Source organism: Labeo rohita, chromosome 25, assembly GCF_022985175.1.
Source record: "Labeo rohita strain BAU-BD-2019 chromosome 25, IGBB_LRoh.1.0, whole genome shotgun sequence".
Classification (NCBI taxonomy): domain Eukaryota; kingdom Metazoa; phylum Chordata; class Actinopteri; order Cypriniformes; family Cyprinidae; genus Labeo; species Labeo rohita.
Window position 1 is genome coordinate 28,569,032 of NC_066893.1, and position 19,533 is coordinate 28,588,564.

The following is a 19,533-nucleotide window of genomic DNA, read 5'->3' on the forward strand; positions in this document are numbered from 1 at the left end:
ACGTGACCCGTCTGTCCTCTCTCTGACCCGCAGCTCTGTGCGACGGCCGCTGTCTGAACGGCGGCTCCTGCGTTTCTCCCAACATCTGCGTGTGTCCGCAGGGCTTCAGCGGGCAGACCTGCGAGACGGGTAAGATCCTCTCTCTGATCTCAAACGCCTCTCTCAGCTCCTCCAGCCCGGCCGAGGACTCTTACGGCTCGCTGAGAACAAAGCCTGAGTGTGTAAATTGCCGTTTTGAAGACAAGTGTTTGATTGTGGCCTGTGGGAGTAAAAGTGGACGACATGACTCACATCTTCAACTTTATCACAGTAACACAACGTATCACAATATACACATTTTTACTAGAAAGTCAACAAGTGTTCTCTATATATTCAAAATAATACACAAAAGTAATGTAAATATACAAAGTATTAATGAATTAAAATATAATAAAAATCATAATTGTATTACTAATAATAACATTCACATATAAAGATATAAATAGTAATAATATTAATAGTGTTATATAAATTGTAAATATATTTAATAAAAAATATTTAATATTTATATTTATCGGATATATATATTATATATATATATATATAGTTATTTAGTTAAATAATTTTTATGATACATGTAAATATTAAATATTTTAAATTATTTTAAATATTTGATATATATATATATATATATAATTTTTATGTTTTTGCAGGAGAGTCAATAAGTGCTCTCTATACAGTATATTCAAAATAATACACAAAAATAATGTAGATATTCAAAATATATTAATAAATATATAAAATATATAAATATTATTGTATTAATATATTAAGATATAAATAGTAAAAACATTAATAAATATAAATTGTTATTATATAGTTTGTATGTATATTTTTAAATATATTTAATAAATATTTATATTTACCATAAAACACATTATTATATGTATTATATAAATTAAAGTTAAAAACAATTTTATATGATCTAAATTAAATTAATATTGTATATGTTATATGTCTGTGTATATATTAAATTTGTTTATATATATATATTCTCTTTTTATTTAACGTTTGATCATAACACATAATAAATAAATAAAATAAAATTTGTGTGTATATAAATGCATATATAAATACTTTTTTTTAAATTGTTTTAATAATTTTTATTTCGGTTTATTTATTTGACTACATGAAGTTAAATTAAATGAAAATGAGGAATGTTCACTTTGAAACTAGATTGAATTAAATAAGGGTTTTTTTTTATTTTATTTCAATTCAGTTAAAGCTTATTTTTTATTAATGGTTAATTTTAATATCACTGCGACACAATTGTACATTTATTCCTATTTCAAATTAGTTTTATCTTTATATTTTCTGATTTCATTTAATTCCAGTCAAAGCTTTAGTAATTTTGTGAGTTTTTGTCTTTTATTATTATTATTATTATTATTTTAAATAAATAGTTTTAGTAATTATTATTTCAGTTTCATTGATTTTATTTTTAAAAATGTTTTATTTCAATTCAGTTATTTTTTAAATTATTTTATTTTACATATATATATTTTTTTTTTTGATTATGGCTTATTTTAGTATAAATTGCGATACTATTATAGGTTTACTCATATTCACATTATTCATTTTTACTTTACATTTTCATTTAATTCTAGTTAAAGTTTTAGTAATTTTGTTGTATTTTGTCATTTTTATTTATTCATGTTTTCACTGTTATTTGTCTTTTTTTTTTAAATACAATTTTATTCATTTTTAATTTTAATTATTTAGCAAGTTAAACTAAATGAAAATATGAAACACTGCCTTGGGAACTACGTGAAATAAAACTAAGTTTGAATTTTATTTTTAGTCATTTTAAGTAAACATTTTTAACAAAATTGATGAACTAAAATTTTTAAAATATAAAAGTTTAAGGTTTTTTCAATAAGTGTTCTCTATACAGTATATTTAAATAAAATATATATAGTATATTAAAATATATAAATAAATAAATAAATATATATATAATAATACAAATAATCATCATCGTATTAATAATAATATGAATATATTAAGATATAAATAGTAATAATATTAATACAAATTGTTATTATATAATTTGTATGTATATTTTAATTAAATATATTTAATAAATATTTATATTTAGCATAAAAATAGTATTGTATGTATTATGTACTACTTAGGCATATTTATATATTAATAAAGAAATATTAACAAATAAATTAATTAAAATTAAAAAATATATATTAAATATATGTCTGTGTGTATATATTATATATTAAAATGTAAATATATATATATATATATATATATATATATATATATATTTTTTTTTTTTTTTTTTTTTTTTTTTTTTTAATAAAAATGTAAATATATATATATATATATATATATATATATATATACACATACATGTATTATAACAACATTTAATCAAACTTTGAAGAAATAAAAAAATAAATAAAATGTATGTGTATATACATGCATATATAAATAAATATAAAATATATATTTAGATTTTTTAAATACACTTTTATAAATTAATGAAAACCAAAAAATTTAATTATATATATTAAATACATTTTATATGTCTGTGTGTGTATATATTAAATATACATATATATATATATATATATATATATATATATATATTCTCTTTTTATTTAATATTTCATCGTAAAACTTAAAAATAAAATAAAATACAATGAAATGTATGTGTATATACATGCATATATATATATAATATTCTCGGTTCTGATGCTGAACTAAAACTTGTATTATCTAATAATATATCTAATAAGTTCTTCATCTACACTAGTTCTAGGGCACGTCTTGCTCTCTATTTCCACATTACTCCATGTTTTCTTCTCTTTATGTGCTTGTTTTTCTTCCTCTTTTTAAAAATATGATTATATCTCCTACACACACGCTCGTTTGTCTTAATTTAGGACCCGTGCTTTGTTTAGTTTAGTAAATTGAGCATCAATTCCTCCTACAGCGAAAGGGAAACACGTCCTCCATCTGCGCGTTAATCATTTCTGTGAATCACAGGCGTCTTTGTTTCTCGTTCCCTCACACACTGCCGTTTATTTCCCGTTCTGTTGTTATTGACCCCCTGGGTAACATCGGCGCTCTCCGTCGCTCTAATTCAGAGCTGGATGGAGACGGATTACGCGCGACCGGCGAACGCACGCTTTAATGAAAACACGAGAGCCAACTCTCGGCGGAAACGGCGGCTTTTGCTCCGTGTCGTAGATTAGCGTCGCGTCTGACGCTGGTCCCGCGTGGGTAATTTCCAGCAGATGCTGCCCGTTTCTGGACGGTTTCGTGCCGAACGCATCCGATGAGACACGCGGCGCACGTCCCGACCCATCGATCTCATAGAAAGAGCATTTCTGCGAGATCTGCCCTCGCTCTGGCCTTTGATTAAAATCAAATGGCTTTTCTTTCAGACTTTTCTGTTCATTTTCTCCTGGAGGATACCAGAGGGAATCGAGCGGATGAATTTATGGGTTTTTTTCCACATAGATGTTGGAATTGTATTTAACAATTTCTCTCAAACCACCAGGGTCTTCAGGACCCCGCAGCAAAAGGTCTTACAAAGTTCATGCACTAAACTGATTCAGAAAAACAAAAACACAAGAGGTTGTGTTTTATTGTTATATCGTGCGGCTCCGGTGCTTTTATGAAACAGTAGTACATCATAAAAATATTAAGAACACAATTATCTCTTTTGGGGGAAAGATTTCACTAAAAAGTTTAGCTGTTTAAGAAGCAAAGTTTGTCAAGACAAACTCTGAGTGTTTTGAAAACCTTGTTAGAAAAATGTTTAAAAAAGGCAAAGTCTACAGGTTTAAGACGGACAGATAGAACGATAGAGAACGATAGACGGATGGATGGATGGATGGACAGACAGATAAAAGAACAATATAACTATAGAGAACGAATGATACATAGGCAACGACAGGACGATAAATAGAACGACAGATAGATAGATGATAGATAGAAAGATGAGAAAACTATAGAGCAACAGATAGAATGATAAGACAGATATATGAAAGAATGATAGACAAAGAGATAGATGAAAGAACGATAAAGCAACAGAACGGTAGAGAACAATAGATGGATGGATGGATGGACAGAATGACAGAACAATAGATAGATAGAACGATAGATAGATAGATAGATAGATAGATATAGATAGGTAGATAGACAGATAGATACAACGATAGTTACAACAACAGACAGATAGATAGATAGAACGATAGAGCAACAGAACGATAAAGCAAACGAACAATAGAGAACGACGGAGCGATAGACAGAACAATAGAATGATAAATACGATAGATATATAGATGGATAAATAGATAGATAGATAGATAGATAGAAGAACGATAGAGCAACAGAACGATAAAGCAAACGAACAATAGAGAACGACAGAACGATAGACAACAATAGAATGATAAATACGATAGATATATAGATGGATAAATAGATAGATAGATAGAAAGAAGAACGATAGAGCAACAGAACGATAAGGCAAACGAACAATAGAGAACGACAGAATGATAGACAGAACAATAGAATGATAAATACGATAGATATATAAATGGATAGATAGATAGATAGATAGATAGATAGAAGAACGATAGAGCAACAGAGCAACAGATAGAACGATAAGGCAAACGAACAATAGAGAACGACAGAACGATAGACAACAATAGAATGTTAAATACGATAGATATATAGATGGATAAATAGATAGATAGATAGATAGAAGAACGATAGAGCAACAGAACGATAAAGCAAACGAACAATAGAGAACGACAGAATGATAGACAGAACAATAGAATGATAAATACGATAGATATATAGATGGATAAATAGATAGATAGATAGATAGATAGAAGAACGATAGAGCAACAGAACGATAAAGCAAACGAACAATAGAGAACGACAGAATGATAGACAGAACAATAGAATGATAAATACGATAGATAGATAGATGATAAATAGATAGATAGATAGATAGAAGAACGATAGAGCAACAGAACGATAAAGCAAACGAACAATAGAGAACGACAGAATGATAGACAGAACAATAGAATGATAAATACGATAGATATATAGATGGATAAATAGATAGATAGATAGATAGATAGAAGAACGATAGAGCAACAGAACGATAAAGCAAACGAACAATAGAGAACGACAGAATGATAGACAGAACAATAGAATGATAAATACGATAGATAGATAGATGATAAATAGATAGATAGATAGATAGAAGAACGATAGAGCAACAGAACGATAAAGCAAACGAACAATAGAGAACGACAGAACGATAGACAACAATAGAATGATAAATACGATAGATATATAGATGGATAAATAGATAGATAGATAGATAGAAGAACGATAGAGCAACAGAACGATAAAGCAAACAAACAATAGAGAACGACAGAATGATAGACAGAACAATAGAATGATAAATACGATAGATAGATAGATGGATAAATAGATAGATAGATAGATAGAAGAACGATAGAGCAACAGAACGATAAAGCAAACAAACAATAGAGAACGACAGAACGATAGACAACAATAGAATGATAAATACGATAGATATATAGATGGATAAATAGATAGATAGATAGATAGATAGATAGAAGAACGATAGAGCAACAGAGCAACAGATAGAACGATAAGGCAAACGAACAATAGAGAACGACAGAACGATAGACAGAACAATAGAACAATAGAACGATAGATAGATATAGATAGGTAGATAGATACAACGATAGATAGATAAAAGAATGATAGAGCAACAGATAGAATGATAAAGAAAAAGAACAATAGAGAACGACAGAACAATAGAATAGAACGATAGATAGAACAATAGATAGAACGACAGACAGACAGATAGACAGACAGATAGATAGATAAAAGAACGATAGAGCAACAGAGCAACAGATAGAACGATAAAGCAAACGAACAATAGAGAACGACAGAACGATAGACAGAACAATAGATAGATATAGATAGGTAGATAGACAGATAGATACAACGATGTTACAATGATAGATAGACAGATAGATAGATAGATAGATAGATAGATATAGATAGATAGATAGATAGATAAAAGAATGATAGAGCAACAGATAGAACGATAAAGAAAAAGAACAATAGAGAACGACAGAACGATAGACAGAACAATAGATAGATATAGATAGGTAGATAGACAGATAGATACAACGATGGTTACAATGATAGATAGACAGATAGATAGATAGATAGATATAGATAGATAGATAGATAGATAAAAGAACGATAGAGCAACAGATAGAACGATAAAGAAAAAGAACAATAGAGAACAACAGAACAATAGAATAGAACGATAGATAGATATAGATAGGTAGACAGACAGATACAACGATAGTAACAACAATAGATAGATAGATAAAAAATTGATAGAGCAACAGAGCAACAGATAGAACGATAAAGCACCAGAATGATAGAGAGAACAGAGACAGATCAACAGAACGATAGAACGACAGATGAAACAGCTCTAATTAAGAAAGTATAAAGTAGGAGTTGTGTAATTCACATCCTGGTCGCTCTATCAGCGTTTGAGTTTGTCAAGCACTGTTTTATTCACAATGACAATCACACTGATGCATCAAACGTCACAAAAGACTGATTTAAACAAATCCCGCAGCTGCTTCTCAGTCAGTGCGCCGTGTTTGTGGTCAGTGATGGGCGTTATTGTGTGTGTGGACTGAAGAGGCATTTGTGACTGTAATTTTGACAACATGACGTCTGCGCTGTTTGTCTAGTAAACTGACTGTTGGAAAACAGGCTAATTTTCGATGCCCGCTGGGCAGCCAGAAGCCACGGCAGTCAAATGAACTAATAAAGGAGAAGAAACGCAGAATAAATGAGGTGCTGCTGTTGATCCTGCGCGCTGGAGCAGGTTTCCAAATGAAAGCGCGCTGGTTTGATGTTCACCTGGAGGCCTGATGTTATTTTTATTCTGCTCAAGTTTCAATCAGCGCTTATGAATCAAACGGCATGAAGATGCAGCGAACAACAGACGAAAACAAAACACACTAGATGTTAACGAAAACATGCTCTAATCAACTTACACATTTTTTTATTAGATTCAAGGTCTTTGTGTCAGTTTACTTGAGAGATGTTGTTCTGCTCCGCAAGGCTGCATTTATTTGATCACTAATACATAAAAAAAAATGTGAAATATTAAGTTGGCTTGAGAAAGTTTTCGTAAACCAGACGATCAAAACCGCCAAAAATCCCATAGACTTACATTGACGGAATGTTCAAATGAGCAACACTATTCAAACTCCAACTGACAAAATTCAAATCTAAACTCCCAGAATCCCTTGAGGCTCAATCAAGCTTCCCTTCTATGTACAATTTCTAATCCATTTACACTCATTTAAGCTTCACTCTAATATTTCTAATCTATCTAAATCATGCTAGCAACATGCTAGTAACATGCTAATCATGCTAACAATATGCTAGTAACTTGCTAATCATGGTAGAAAAATTATAGCAAATGCTAATCATGCTAACAACATGCTAGCAACATGCAATTCATGTTAACAGCATGCTAATCATGGTAACATGCTAACAGCATGCTAGTAACATGTTAATCACGCTAGCAACATGTTAGTAACATGCTAATCATGATAGAAAAATGTTAGCAACATGCAATTAACATGTTAATCATGTTAACAACATGCTAGTAACTTGGTAATCATGATAGAAAAATTATAGCAACATGCTAATCATGCTAACAACATGCTAGTTACATGCAAATCATACTAGAAACATGCTAACAACATGCTAGTAACATGTTAATCATGATAGGAAAAAAAATGCCAGCAACGTGCTAGTAACATGCTAATCATGCTAACAACATGCTAGTAACTTGGTAATCATATTAGCAACGTGCTAGTTGCATGCTACTCATACTGGAAACAAGCTAACAACATGTCAGTAATATGCTAATCATGCTAGCAACAATGCTAGTAACATGCTAGTCGTGTTAGCAATATGCTAGTAACATGCTAATCATGTTAGAAACATGCTAATCATGATAGAAAAATGCTAGCAACGTGCTAGTAACATGCTAATCAGGCTAACAACATGCTAGTAACTTGGTAATCATATTAGCAACGTGCTAGTTGCATGCTACTCATACTGGAAACAAGCTAACAACATGTCAGTAATATGCTAATCATGCTAGCAACAATGCTAGTAACATGCTAGTCGTGTTAGCAATATGCTAGTAACATGCTAATCATGTTAGAAACATGCTAATCATGATAGAAAAATGCTAGCAACGTGCTAGTAACATGCTAATCAGGCTAACAACATGCTAGTAACTTGGTAATCATATTAGCAACGTGCTAGTTGCATGCTACTCATACTGGAAACAAGCTAACAACATGTCAGTAATATGCTAATCATGCTAGCAACAATGCTAGTAACATGCTAGTCGTGTTAGCAATATGCTAGTAACATGCTAATCATGTTAGAAACATGCTAATCATGATAGAAAAATGCTAGCAACGTGCTAGTAACATGCTAATCAGGCTAACAACATGCTAGTAACTTGGTAATCATATTAGCAACGTGCTAGTTGCACGCTACTCACTCTGGAAACATGCTAACAACATGCCAGTAATATGCTAATCATGCTAACAACAATGCTAATAACATGCTAGTCGTGTTAGCAATATCCTAGTAACATGCTAATCATGCTAACAACATGCTATTAACTTGGCAGTGCTAATCATACTAGAAACATGCTAACAACATGCTACTAACATGCTAATCATGCTAGCAACATGCTAGTAATTTGGTAATCATGCTAGTAGCATGCTAATCATATTAAAAAACATGCTAGCAACATGCTAATCATGCTAGCAACTTGCTAATCATGATAGCAAAATGTTCACAATGTGCTAGTAACATGCTAATCATGCTAACAACATGCTAGTAACTTGGCAATCATATATCAACGTGCTAGTTACATGCTAATCATACTAGTAACATGCTAATCGTGCTAACAACATGCTAGTAGCATGCTAATCATGTTAGAAACATGCTAGTAGCATGCTAATCATGTTAGAAACATGCCAGCAACATGCTAACATTGCTGGCAACATGCTAGTAACTTGCTAATCATGCTAGGAATACGTTAGTAAAATGCTAATCATGCTAATAACTTGGCAATCATGTGCAAAACATGCTATCAACATGCTAATCAGCTAGAAACATGCTAGTAACTTGCTAATCATGCTAACAACAGTCTAGTAACTTGCAAATTATGTAATCAGCTAACAACAAGCTAATCATGCTAAAACATGTTAACAACATGTTAAATCATGTAAGCAATGTGTTAAATCATGCTAGCTGCTTTCATACTTTTACCACTGCTTCAATCTTTCAGGCTAGGCTTTCTCAAGACAACTTCAAGTTTGTTCTCAAACTTTACTCATCTAGTTAGAATTTAAAATAGCTGTTTTCTATGTGAATATCTGTTCAAATGTAATTTATTCCTGTGATCAAAGCTGAATTTTCAGCATCATTACTTCAGTCTTCAGTGTCACATGATCCTTCAGAAATGATGATCCTTTTGAAAGAAATCTATTGTAACATTATAAATGTTTTTACTGTCACTTTTGATCAATTAAATGCGTCCTTGCTAATTAAAAGTATTAATTTATTTAAAAAAAAAATCTTTCAAATACAGACTAGGTCAGCAGGTTTCTGTCTCTCTTGTACTGTAGGAAACAGATGTTCACTTGCATCAGACTTTCAGCTTTGAGGAAAATATTACAGCATAAACAAACACGGATAAACAAAATCATCAAAGCGAGACGAGAGCGAGAAACAATTATGAACACGAGACAAAAGGAAAGATGAAGAAACAGCTCTTTCATGAAAGTTGACATGAAAGAAACGAACAATCAAACGAACATGACGGAAAATGAACTCAGTTTTCCTGAGCTAAATAAAACAACAAAACTAAACCTAATACCTTATTTACACAGTTAAAGCAACAGTTCACCCAAAAATGAAAATTTACTGAAACTTTACTCACCCTCAGGCCATCCAAGATGTAGCTGAGTTTGTTTCTTCATCACATTTGGAGAAATGCAGCCTTGCATCACTTGCTCACCAATGGATGTGAATGGGTGCCGTCAGAATGACAGGACTTTCAAGGACTTTTCAAGCACTATATTTTTTTTATTTTCAAGGACCTCAATCAGAGATCTCACTTATGTCTTCTGTTTCAATTTCATAAAAAAGAGAAATAGATAAATAAAAATATACTAATAAAAAAAATGGCAAAAATAAAGTGAAGCACATGTGAAGTATTACTACTGAAGTTTTACAAACTATACTACACTTCTACTATAGTAAAACCATTAATTTCTTAAGGGATTCGTATTAGTGTATACTTTCTTTTTTTCTTATTGTTTTGTTTTTATAATTGTACTGTCTTAATGGTTTGATGTTTTCTAATGTTTATGAAAAAAAATCTGAAAAAAAGAATTTTGTGAAATCACTGAAATCCTGATACAAATGATTTGTGAACCCGCATTGAAGTCCCGAACTGAATCAAACGATTCACGAACCACAATTTCAGATCAGGACTCGGAGGAGCGCGGATCGTGAATCATTTGAATTAGATCTGGACTTCAAATCGTGTATTGCGAATCTTTTGATTTGAATAATTCAATTCGCAAAATGTCCTGAGCTGAATCAAATGATTCCCAAACTGCGAAGTTCAAATCTAAATCAAATGATTTGCGATACACAAGCTGAAATCCAGACCAGAAAGAAATGATTCAATATGCAATCTGATTGTTAAATTCCCGAAATGATTCACGAACCCGTTCCAATCTAAATCAAATAATTTGCGCTATGCGATTTGAAGTCCCGAACTGAATCAAATGATTCACGAACGATCATTTCACATCAGGACTAGGAGGTGCATATATCACGAATCATTTGACCTAGATTGGGACTTCAAATTGCGTATCACAAATAATTTGATTTGAATAATTCAATTCGCAAAATGATTCACAAACCCGTTCCGATCTAAATCGAATGATATGCGATTTGAAGTCCTGATCTAAAACAAATGATTCGCAATACGCAAAGACCTAAATCAAATGATTTACGCACCATAGTTTCGGGTCAGGACTCGGATGTGCACGGATCGTCAATCATTTGAATTAGATCTGGACTTCAAATTGCGTATTGTAAATAATTTAATTTGAATAGTTAAAATCTCGAAATGATTCACAAATCCGTTCTAATCTAAGTCAAATAATTTGCGATATGCGATTTGAAGTCCTGATCTGAAACAAATGATTCGCGATACGCAAAGTCCCAACCTGAATCAAATGACTCACAATGCGCAAAGTTCCTATCTAAATCAAATGATTTGCGATATGTGAAGTCCCGAACTGAATCAAATGATTCACGAACCATCATTTCAGATCAGGACTAGGAAGTGCATGGATCGCGAATCATTTGAATTATCACAAATATTTTGTTTTGAATAATTCAATTTGCAAAATGATTCACAAACCCGTTCCAATCTAAATCAAATGATACGCGATTTGAAGTCCCGACCTGAATCAAATGATTCACAAACCATTATTTCAGATCAGGAATTAGATTGGGACTTCAAATCGTGTATTGCAAATCAACGAAGTCCCGACCTGAATCAAATGACTCACGATCTGCAAAGTTCCAATCTAAGTCAAATGATTTGCGATACACAAGCTGAAATCCAGATCTGATAAAAATTATATACGAACCATCATTTCAGATCAGGACTCGGAGGAGCATGGATTGCGATTCATTTGAATTAGTTCGGGAATTAGTTGTGTATCTCAAATAATTTGATTTTTATAATTCAATTCACAAACCCATTCTGATCTATATCAAATGATTTGAGATACTTGGTTTGAAGTCCTGATTTGAAACAAATGATTGGCGATATGCGAAGTCCCAAAATAAATCAAATGATTTGCGAATGAATTACTGATTCTCCACGTGAAGTGCCGAACTGAATCAAATGATTCACGAACCATTTCGGACATAAATCAAATGATACGTGATTTTAAGTCCCGATCTGAAACAAATAATTTGTGATACGCAAAGTCTTGACCTGAATCAAATGACTCAGAATCCGCAAAGTTTCAATCTAGATCAAATGATTTTCGACACGCAAGCTGAAGTCCAGATCTGAAAAAAATTATTCGCCATATGTGAAGTCCCTGAATCAAATGATTTGTGAACCGCAAAGTTCCAGTCCAACTCAAATGATTTGCGATATGCAAAGTCCCGAACTAAATGAAATGATTCACAAACCATCATTTTAGATTAGGACTCGGAGGACAGCGAATAGCGAATCATTTGACTTAGATCGGGACTTCAAATTGTGTATCACGAATCATTTGATTTGAATATTCAGTTCACGAAATGATTCACAAACCCATTCTGATCTAAATCAAATGATATACGATTTTAAGTCCTGACCTGAATCAAATGACTCGCGATCCACGGTGGTTCAATCTAGATCAAATGATTTGTGATATGCGAGCTGAAGTCCAGATCTGAAAAAAATTATTTGCGATATGTGTAGTCCCGAACTGAATCAAATGATTCAGGAACCATCATTTCAGATCAGGACTTGGAGGAACACAGATTGTGAATCATTTGAATTAGATCGGGACTTCAAATCGTGTACTGCGAATCTTTTGATTTGAATAATTCAATTCGCAAAATGATTCACAAACCAGTTCCGACCTAAATCAAACGATACACGATTTTAAGTCCTGATCTGAAACAAATGATTTGTGATATGTGAAGTCCTGAACTGAATCAAATGATTCGCAAACTGCGAAGTTCAAATCTAAATCAAATGATTTGCGATACACAAGCTGAAATCCAGACCAGAAAGAAATGATTCAATATGCAATCCGATTGGATCACTTTGAAACGGTGAATCATTTTACAATGCAGTGGTTTAACTGATTCAGAGATTTGAAAAGCTCTGTTTCACCAATCACTACAGGCTTTTTAAAATCATTCAGGGTTCCCACTCTTTCATGAACTCCAGATTCAAGGACTTTTTAAAGCACCATTTATATTATATCAAGCACCTATCAAATTCACACGCCAGGATACTTAACATTTCACTTACACTTAACATTTATATTAAAAATGTCAGTGTAACAAGGTTTTGAATGTGTAGGTTTCATAAATTTAGACCATTTTGAACAGTAGTGTTCAAAGGAATTTTGAATTTTTCAAATATTGATAAAAATGTATATTATTGCATCAAACGTTTTTTTGTTTTTTTGCTGTAATTCTTGTAAAACATTTACATTTAAAGAGTTTCTCAATTTTTAAATGAATAAAAAATGGTTAAACACTTACTTTCCTTTTTATAAAAAGCACTTGTGCTCCTAATTAAAAAAAAAAAAAAAATGTCAGAATCACCTTCTATTCAATTATCAAATTCTGATCAAATATTTGCCTTCCCATTATGAGACAAAATTTGACTCCTTAAAGTGATTTGTAGGACATTTTGTTTTTACCTTTGTAATGGCATTTTAATTCTAATTTTATTAAGTTTATTAAGTATGTCATCTTTTGTCAAATTCAAAAATATATATTTAAAAGAATTTTTTTTAAAATTTCTAATTAAAACAACAGAATAAAAACAAATAGAATAAGTTACCAATCAAATGAAATCAGTATAAAAAAAAAAATTGTACTACACAGGTGGCACAGAAGAACACAAAAGTGGCTTGTAGGTGTATTTTCAGATGATTTAATGAGGCTCAGCGGTCACATGAGTGCAATCAAATTCATAACTTCATGTTGAGATTAACGTTTTATATATACAATTTTGAATATAGAAATATTAAAGGAGAAGTCCACTTCCAGAACAACAGTTCACAAATAATGTACTCACCCCCTTGTCATCCAAGATGTTCATGTCTTTCTGTCTTCAGTCACAAAGAAATTACGTTTTTTGAGGAAAACATTTCTTTATGATTTTTCTTCATATAATGGACTTCATTGGTGCCCTGATTTTGAACTTACAAAATGTAGTTTAAATGCAGCTTCAAAGGCTCTAAACGATCCCAGACGAGGAAGAAGGGTCTTATCTAGTGAAACGATCGCTCATTTTTTTCAAAAAATAAAAATGTGTATAATTTTTAAGCACAAAAGCTCGTGTAGCACAGATTCTGGGATGTGCGTCCACGACACTACATACTATTGAATCAAGACGTGATTTGTAGCAGATCATTTTACCGACTCGGACCTTTGAGTCTCGTTAAGCAAAATGAACGAATCTTTTGTCGAGTCATTAATTTCAGCAAAATTGGCATCACGTGACAACCCCATAAGATGAACAAACGACTCAAAAAACCTGACGACTCGAAACAGGTGAAGTAATTCCAGTACAGAACCTAATAGGATGTTGCGCATGCGCGACTGAACAAATCACTCCCAGAGACGACTCGTTCTTCCTGAGTCACATTAAAGATTTGCTCAAAATGAACGAATCATTCAAGAATGACCCGTGGACGCACATCCCAGAGCCTGTGCTACACGAGCTTCTGTAGTTAAAAAGTATACACATTTTTATTTTTCGAAAAAAATGAGTGATCGTTTCGCTAGATAAGACCCTTCTTCCTCGTCTGGGATCGTTTAGAGCCTTTGAAGCTGCATTTAAACTGAATTTTGGAAGTATAAAATTGGGGCACCAATGAAGTCCATTGTATGGAGAAAAATCCTGAAAAGTTTTCCTCAAAAACCGTAATTTCTTTACGAAGACAAAAAGACATGAACATCTTGGATGACAAGGGGGTGAGTACATTAATTGTAAATTGTTGTTCTGGAAGTGGACTTGGAAGTGAAAGGAAAGTAAAACTGCCAGTAGGTGGCAGCAAGTTACTGATTTGAATCACTGAATCGTTCATTGAATTGATTCGCTCAAACGGCTGATTCATTCAGGAATGAAGCAAGTGACTGGGTCTTTATGAACGGGTAATTGAATCAGATTCGTTAAAAAACGTCCATTCATGCATAAACGAAGCAACGCTGTGTTTGAATGGAGATGTGCAGCAGTTCAGCTGTTACTTTGTTTGAAACAATTTTCGTTGACGAAATAGAGCAAAAAAAAAGCCTTTATAATCAATGCAGCTCATCCACAGATGACTGGTTATAGGTGCGGGGAGGGGCATTTTTTACTGCGTGATTAATATAACCAGCACCACACAGAAGTTTATATGTAATATTTATCCAGAAATGGATAAATATTAATTCTGCTGTTAAAAATAAAGAAACAGTGTAACAGCACTAAAGAAACACATGTGCAAACAATGGGAAACAATATATTGCACAGTGTGCGCATGTCAAAAAAAAAAAAAAAAAAAAAACAATCTGAAGCTTGTGACAAGTTTATGTAAACACTACATTCAGATTCAGCAATCTGAATTAATTCAGTCAGATTGAACCAAAAATTGTGCATGTAAATGTAGTTGTGTTCAAGGAATCAACATTACTCACCACTGCAAAAACACACTGTAAGTACATTAGAAACCTTTGAAGCTCCCCTCAGCACAAACACAAATATGCTGATGGTCATTTGCACTAATACTTTTAAATATAGTTTTCAGTCACAAATGCACCGCTTCTCCATAAGTTTATGCAGGGCTGCGCAATGTGTGCGTCAGCCCACACGCTAAGATTTTTTTCTCGCGCTACCCCATCTCCACCTCAATCATAAACGCCGTTTCATTTAGTTTTTGACTGTGCATACAGGAAAATTTTTGAAATAGCACAATTCTACTACACAAAATTTATTTCAAATATATTTCAAGCACTTTCAAGGACCTATATTTATTTTCAAGCACTTTCCAGGTCTTGAATTCATGTGTCTGATATTCAAGTACTTTCAAGAAGCGTGGGAACCCTGATCATTACAAGCAATGTTGAAATTGAAAATGAACTGCTCTTTTAATCTGATCTCGTTTTTCCTAGTAAATCGCCTGAAATGAATTTAACTTCGAAGTCACGAGTTTGAGAGAAAAAGTGGTCTGGTCTGAACCTGGAGAAAAATCTGCACAGATTAAACACTGTTTACAAGCCAAAACAGCTCTAGACAAAATACGTGGGTGGATTTTGACAGCTAATTATTTCTAGTATTCCTTTAATAAAGAGCAAACTGAAGCTAATGAGCTTCCGTGTTGTCAATGGGGCAAAAATAGTAATTGCAGAGAGTGATTTAATCAATGAAATAGTATAAATCTTTCTCAGAATATTAAGTTCCAGATTGATCGGCCAGTTTTATGTGACCTCCACTTCTGAGGTGTTTTCTACAGAAGCGTTGAGCATCAAGATACCTCAAATGAACTAGAATCTTCCGTTATATAATCGTCGATCAATAAACATTACAATCAGTTGCATATCACACGACACAAGACGCTCAGGGTTTCCTCAGATAACCAGGACGCGCAAGCCTTCAGAAGCCCAGAGAGATACAAGCCGAACGCTTTTATACGTCTCCTCTGGAGCCACGAGAGCAACTCACGAGCGCTCAAAGAGAATCACACTCTGAAATAAAAGAGCTGCCACGTGCGCGTTTGGGGCTTGTGGGATACGACTGAACATGAAAATGCTCTCACTCGGCTGCTCTCTTGTCCTCTTCTCTGGCTTTTTACGAATTCTCTCAAGACCATCTGACAAACTAGCAGAGCAGAGACCAGCGCAGGCAGGATACGGATGGTGATTTGAGGGAGAAAACCCAGAGAATAAAATGTGCAAAACGATGCACTGAAAGAAAGGACACGCAATTAGCATGCATGCTAAGTGTTGCTGCGCCTTAATGATGTCATCAAGTCCTACAGATGCTGTGGAGAGGCAGAGGATGCATTATTCACACGATCGCTCACATGCAATCACATGCTATATGTATTATTCACACACATACGCAAACACAAACAAATCACTATGCATATTTCACAATGCACACAAATCGACAAATAAATCACACACATATGCACATAAACAAATCACAAGTATGTGCACAAACATGCTGCATGCATTATGCATGACATACACATTCACAAATTGCACACTTGTATATGCAATTACACACACAAGTTATGTACAGTATGTGCATTGCTTACATAAAAACTACATTACACAAACATGGACCATGCATTGCAGTCATGCACACATGCAATCACACACACACTTACACACACTTTTTAGAGTTCAGGACATCGATGGGTGAACAGACTCTAGTCTGCTGCTGTCAGGAGGAACCAGATGCATGTTAATGATCTGCAGTTAAAAGAGCATCAAATACATGCAAAGCAACACAGGAAGTTTGTCTTAATTAGCTGCATAAAAGGTTACTATTACAGATTATTCTAAGAACAACCGTGCAACAACCATTTACATTTACAGCTCATTCAATCTATTTTCTACAATATAATATATAAATAATTTTATATTATATATTAAAGGTAAATATATTTTTTTTAAAAATGATGCTTGAAACAAATCATTACATTTGTTTTCATTTACAGTTCAATATATTTTTAAAAAATGTATATATTTTATCAAATGTACATATAATAAAATTGGTATATTTTTCGAGAACAGTTCCTCTCCTACTGATTTTAAAAATGCATAATGAAACTGTTCATATATAATTCTTATTATATATTAAATGTAAATATAAAATTGTTTGTACATTTTTACGTGCGAAACAATCATTACATCTGTTTTCATTTACAGTTCATGTAATATATTTTCTATTATTTATATACAGTCATGGCCAAAAATATCGGCATCCTTGCGCAACACTTCTCAGAAAATTATTCCAATTGCAAATTTTTTGGTACTCACATGCTTATTATTTTTGTTTGCACTGCAACAACACAAAGAAACAGAAGAAAAGTCAAACATGATAACATTTCACAAAGAACTCAAAAATGGACTGGACAAAATTATTGGCACCTTGTCAAAATTGTAAGAAATAATTGCTTTTCAAGCATGTGATGCTCCTGTAATTTGTATTTAGACACATGTGGCAAGTAACCAGTGTGGGCAATATAGCACACTTGCAACCAGTTAAAATAGAGAAAAGTTGACTCAACCTTTGTGTTGTGTCACACTGAGCATGGAGAAAAGAAAGAAGTGTAATGAGTTGTCTGTGGATTTGAGAGAAAAAATTGTGGAAAAACAAGAATATTCTCAAGGCTACAAGTCCATCTCCAGAGAAATTAATGTTCCTGTGTCCACTGCATGCAATATCATCAAGAGGTTTAGGCTACATGGCACTGTAGCTAACCTCCCTGAATGTGGACAGAAGAGCAAAATTAATGAAAAATTACAACGAAGGATTGTTTGAATGGTGGATAAAGAACCCTAATTAACTTCCAAAAAAAATTAAGCTGATCTGCAGACACAGGGTACAACAGTGTCAGCTCACACTATCCCTCAAAAAAGGGACGCTATGGTAGAAAACCCAGGAGGACACCACTGCTGACACCAAGACATAAAAAAGCAAGACTGGAGTTTGCCAAAACTCTACAATCCTTCTGTGAGAACAAACTGTGGACAGATGAGACAAAAGTAGAGCTTTTTGGTAAAGGACATCATGCCACTATTTACAGAAAAAGAAATGAGGCCTTTAAAGAAAAGAACACAGTCTTTACAGTCAAACATGGTGGAGGTTCAGAGATGTTTTGGGGTTGCTTTGCTTCCTCTGGCACTGGATGCCTTGACTGTGTGAACGGTATCATGAAATCTGATGATTAACAAAGAATTTTGGGGCGCAACGTAGTGGCCAGTGTCAAAAAGTTGCATCTCCACCAGAGATCATGGGTCTTCCAGCAGGACAATGACCCGAAACACACTCCAAAAAGCACTCAGAAATGGATACAAACAAAGCGCTGGAGAGTTGTGAAATGGCCAGTGATGAGCCCAGATCTTTAATCCCACAGAACACCTGTGGAGAGATCTCAAAAGAGCAGCTGGGAGAAGGCATCCTTCAAATCTGAATGACCTGGAACAGTCTGCAAAAGAAGAGTGGTCCAAAATTTCAGTAGAGAGGTGTAACTTATTTATGGTTACAGGAAGCAATTGATTTCAGTTCTTTTTTCCAAAGGGGGTGCTACCAAATATTAAGTTAATATGGGTGCATTTTTTGGATTCTGTGTTTTTTTTTTTTTTTGTGTTGTTCCAATGCAAACCAAAAATATAAACATGTGAGTACCAAAGCATTTGCAACTGCAACAATTTTCTGAGAAGGGTTGCATTTTCTGACAGAATTTCAAGGGTGCTGATATTTTTGGCCATGACTGTATACATATTGAATGTAAATACATTAAATTATTTTATATCATATTAAATGTAAATCTATTACAATTGCTTGTCAGTACATTTGTTTTCATTTAGTTT

The 19,533-nt window shown here is 33.1% G+C and overlaps 1 protein-coding gene and 1 long non-coding RNA gene across 2 annotated transcripts in view; one reads left to right on the forward strand and one right to left on the reverse strand.

Annotated features, from left to right (window-relative positions):
* Positions 1 to 19,533, forward strand: part of nell2a (neural EGFL like 2a) — a 173,973-nt gene that overhangs the window by 123,153 nt on the left and 31,287 nt on the right. The window contains exon 15 of the mRNA XM_051099295.1: positions 34 to 129. Within this exon, the coding sequence (XP_050955252.1) occupies positions 34 to 129 (96 nt within the window). The remainder of the gene's footprint in view (positions 1 to 33; positions 130 to 19,533) is intronic.
* LOC127156444 (uncharacterized) lies at positions 138 to 17,634 on the reverse strand. Its single transcript, XR_007825753.1, has 3 exons — positions 16,746 to 17,634; positions 10,124 to 10,310; positions 138 to 259 (listed from the first exon to the last, which is right to left on the reverse strand). It is a non-coding gene; the product is annotated as an uncharacterized LOC127156444 (long non-coding RNA).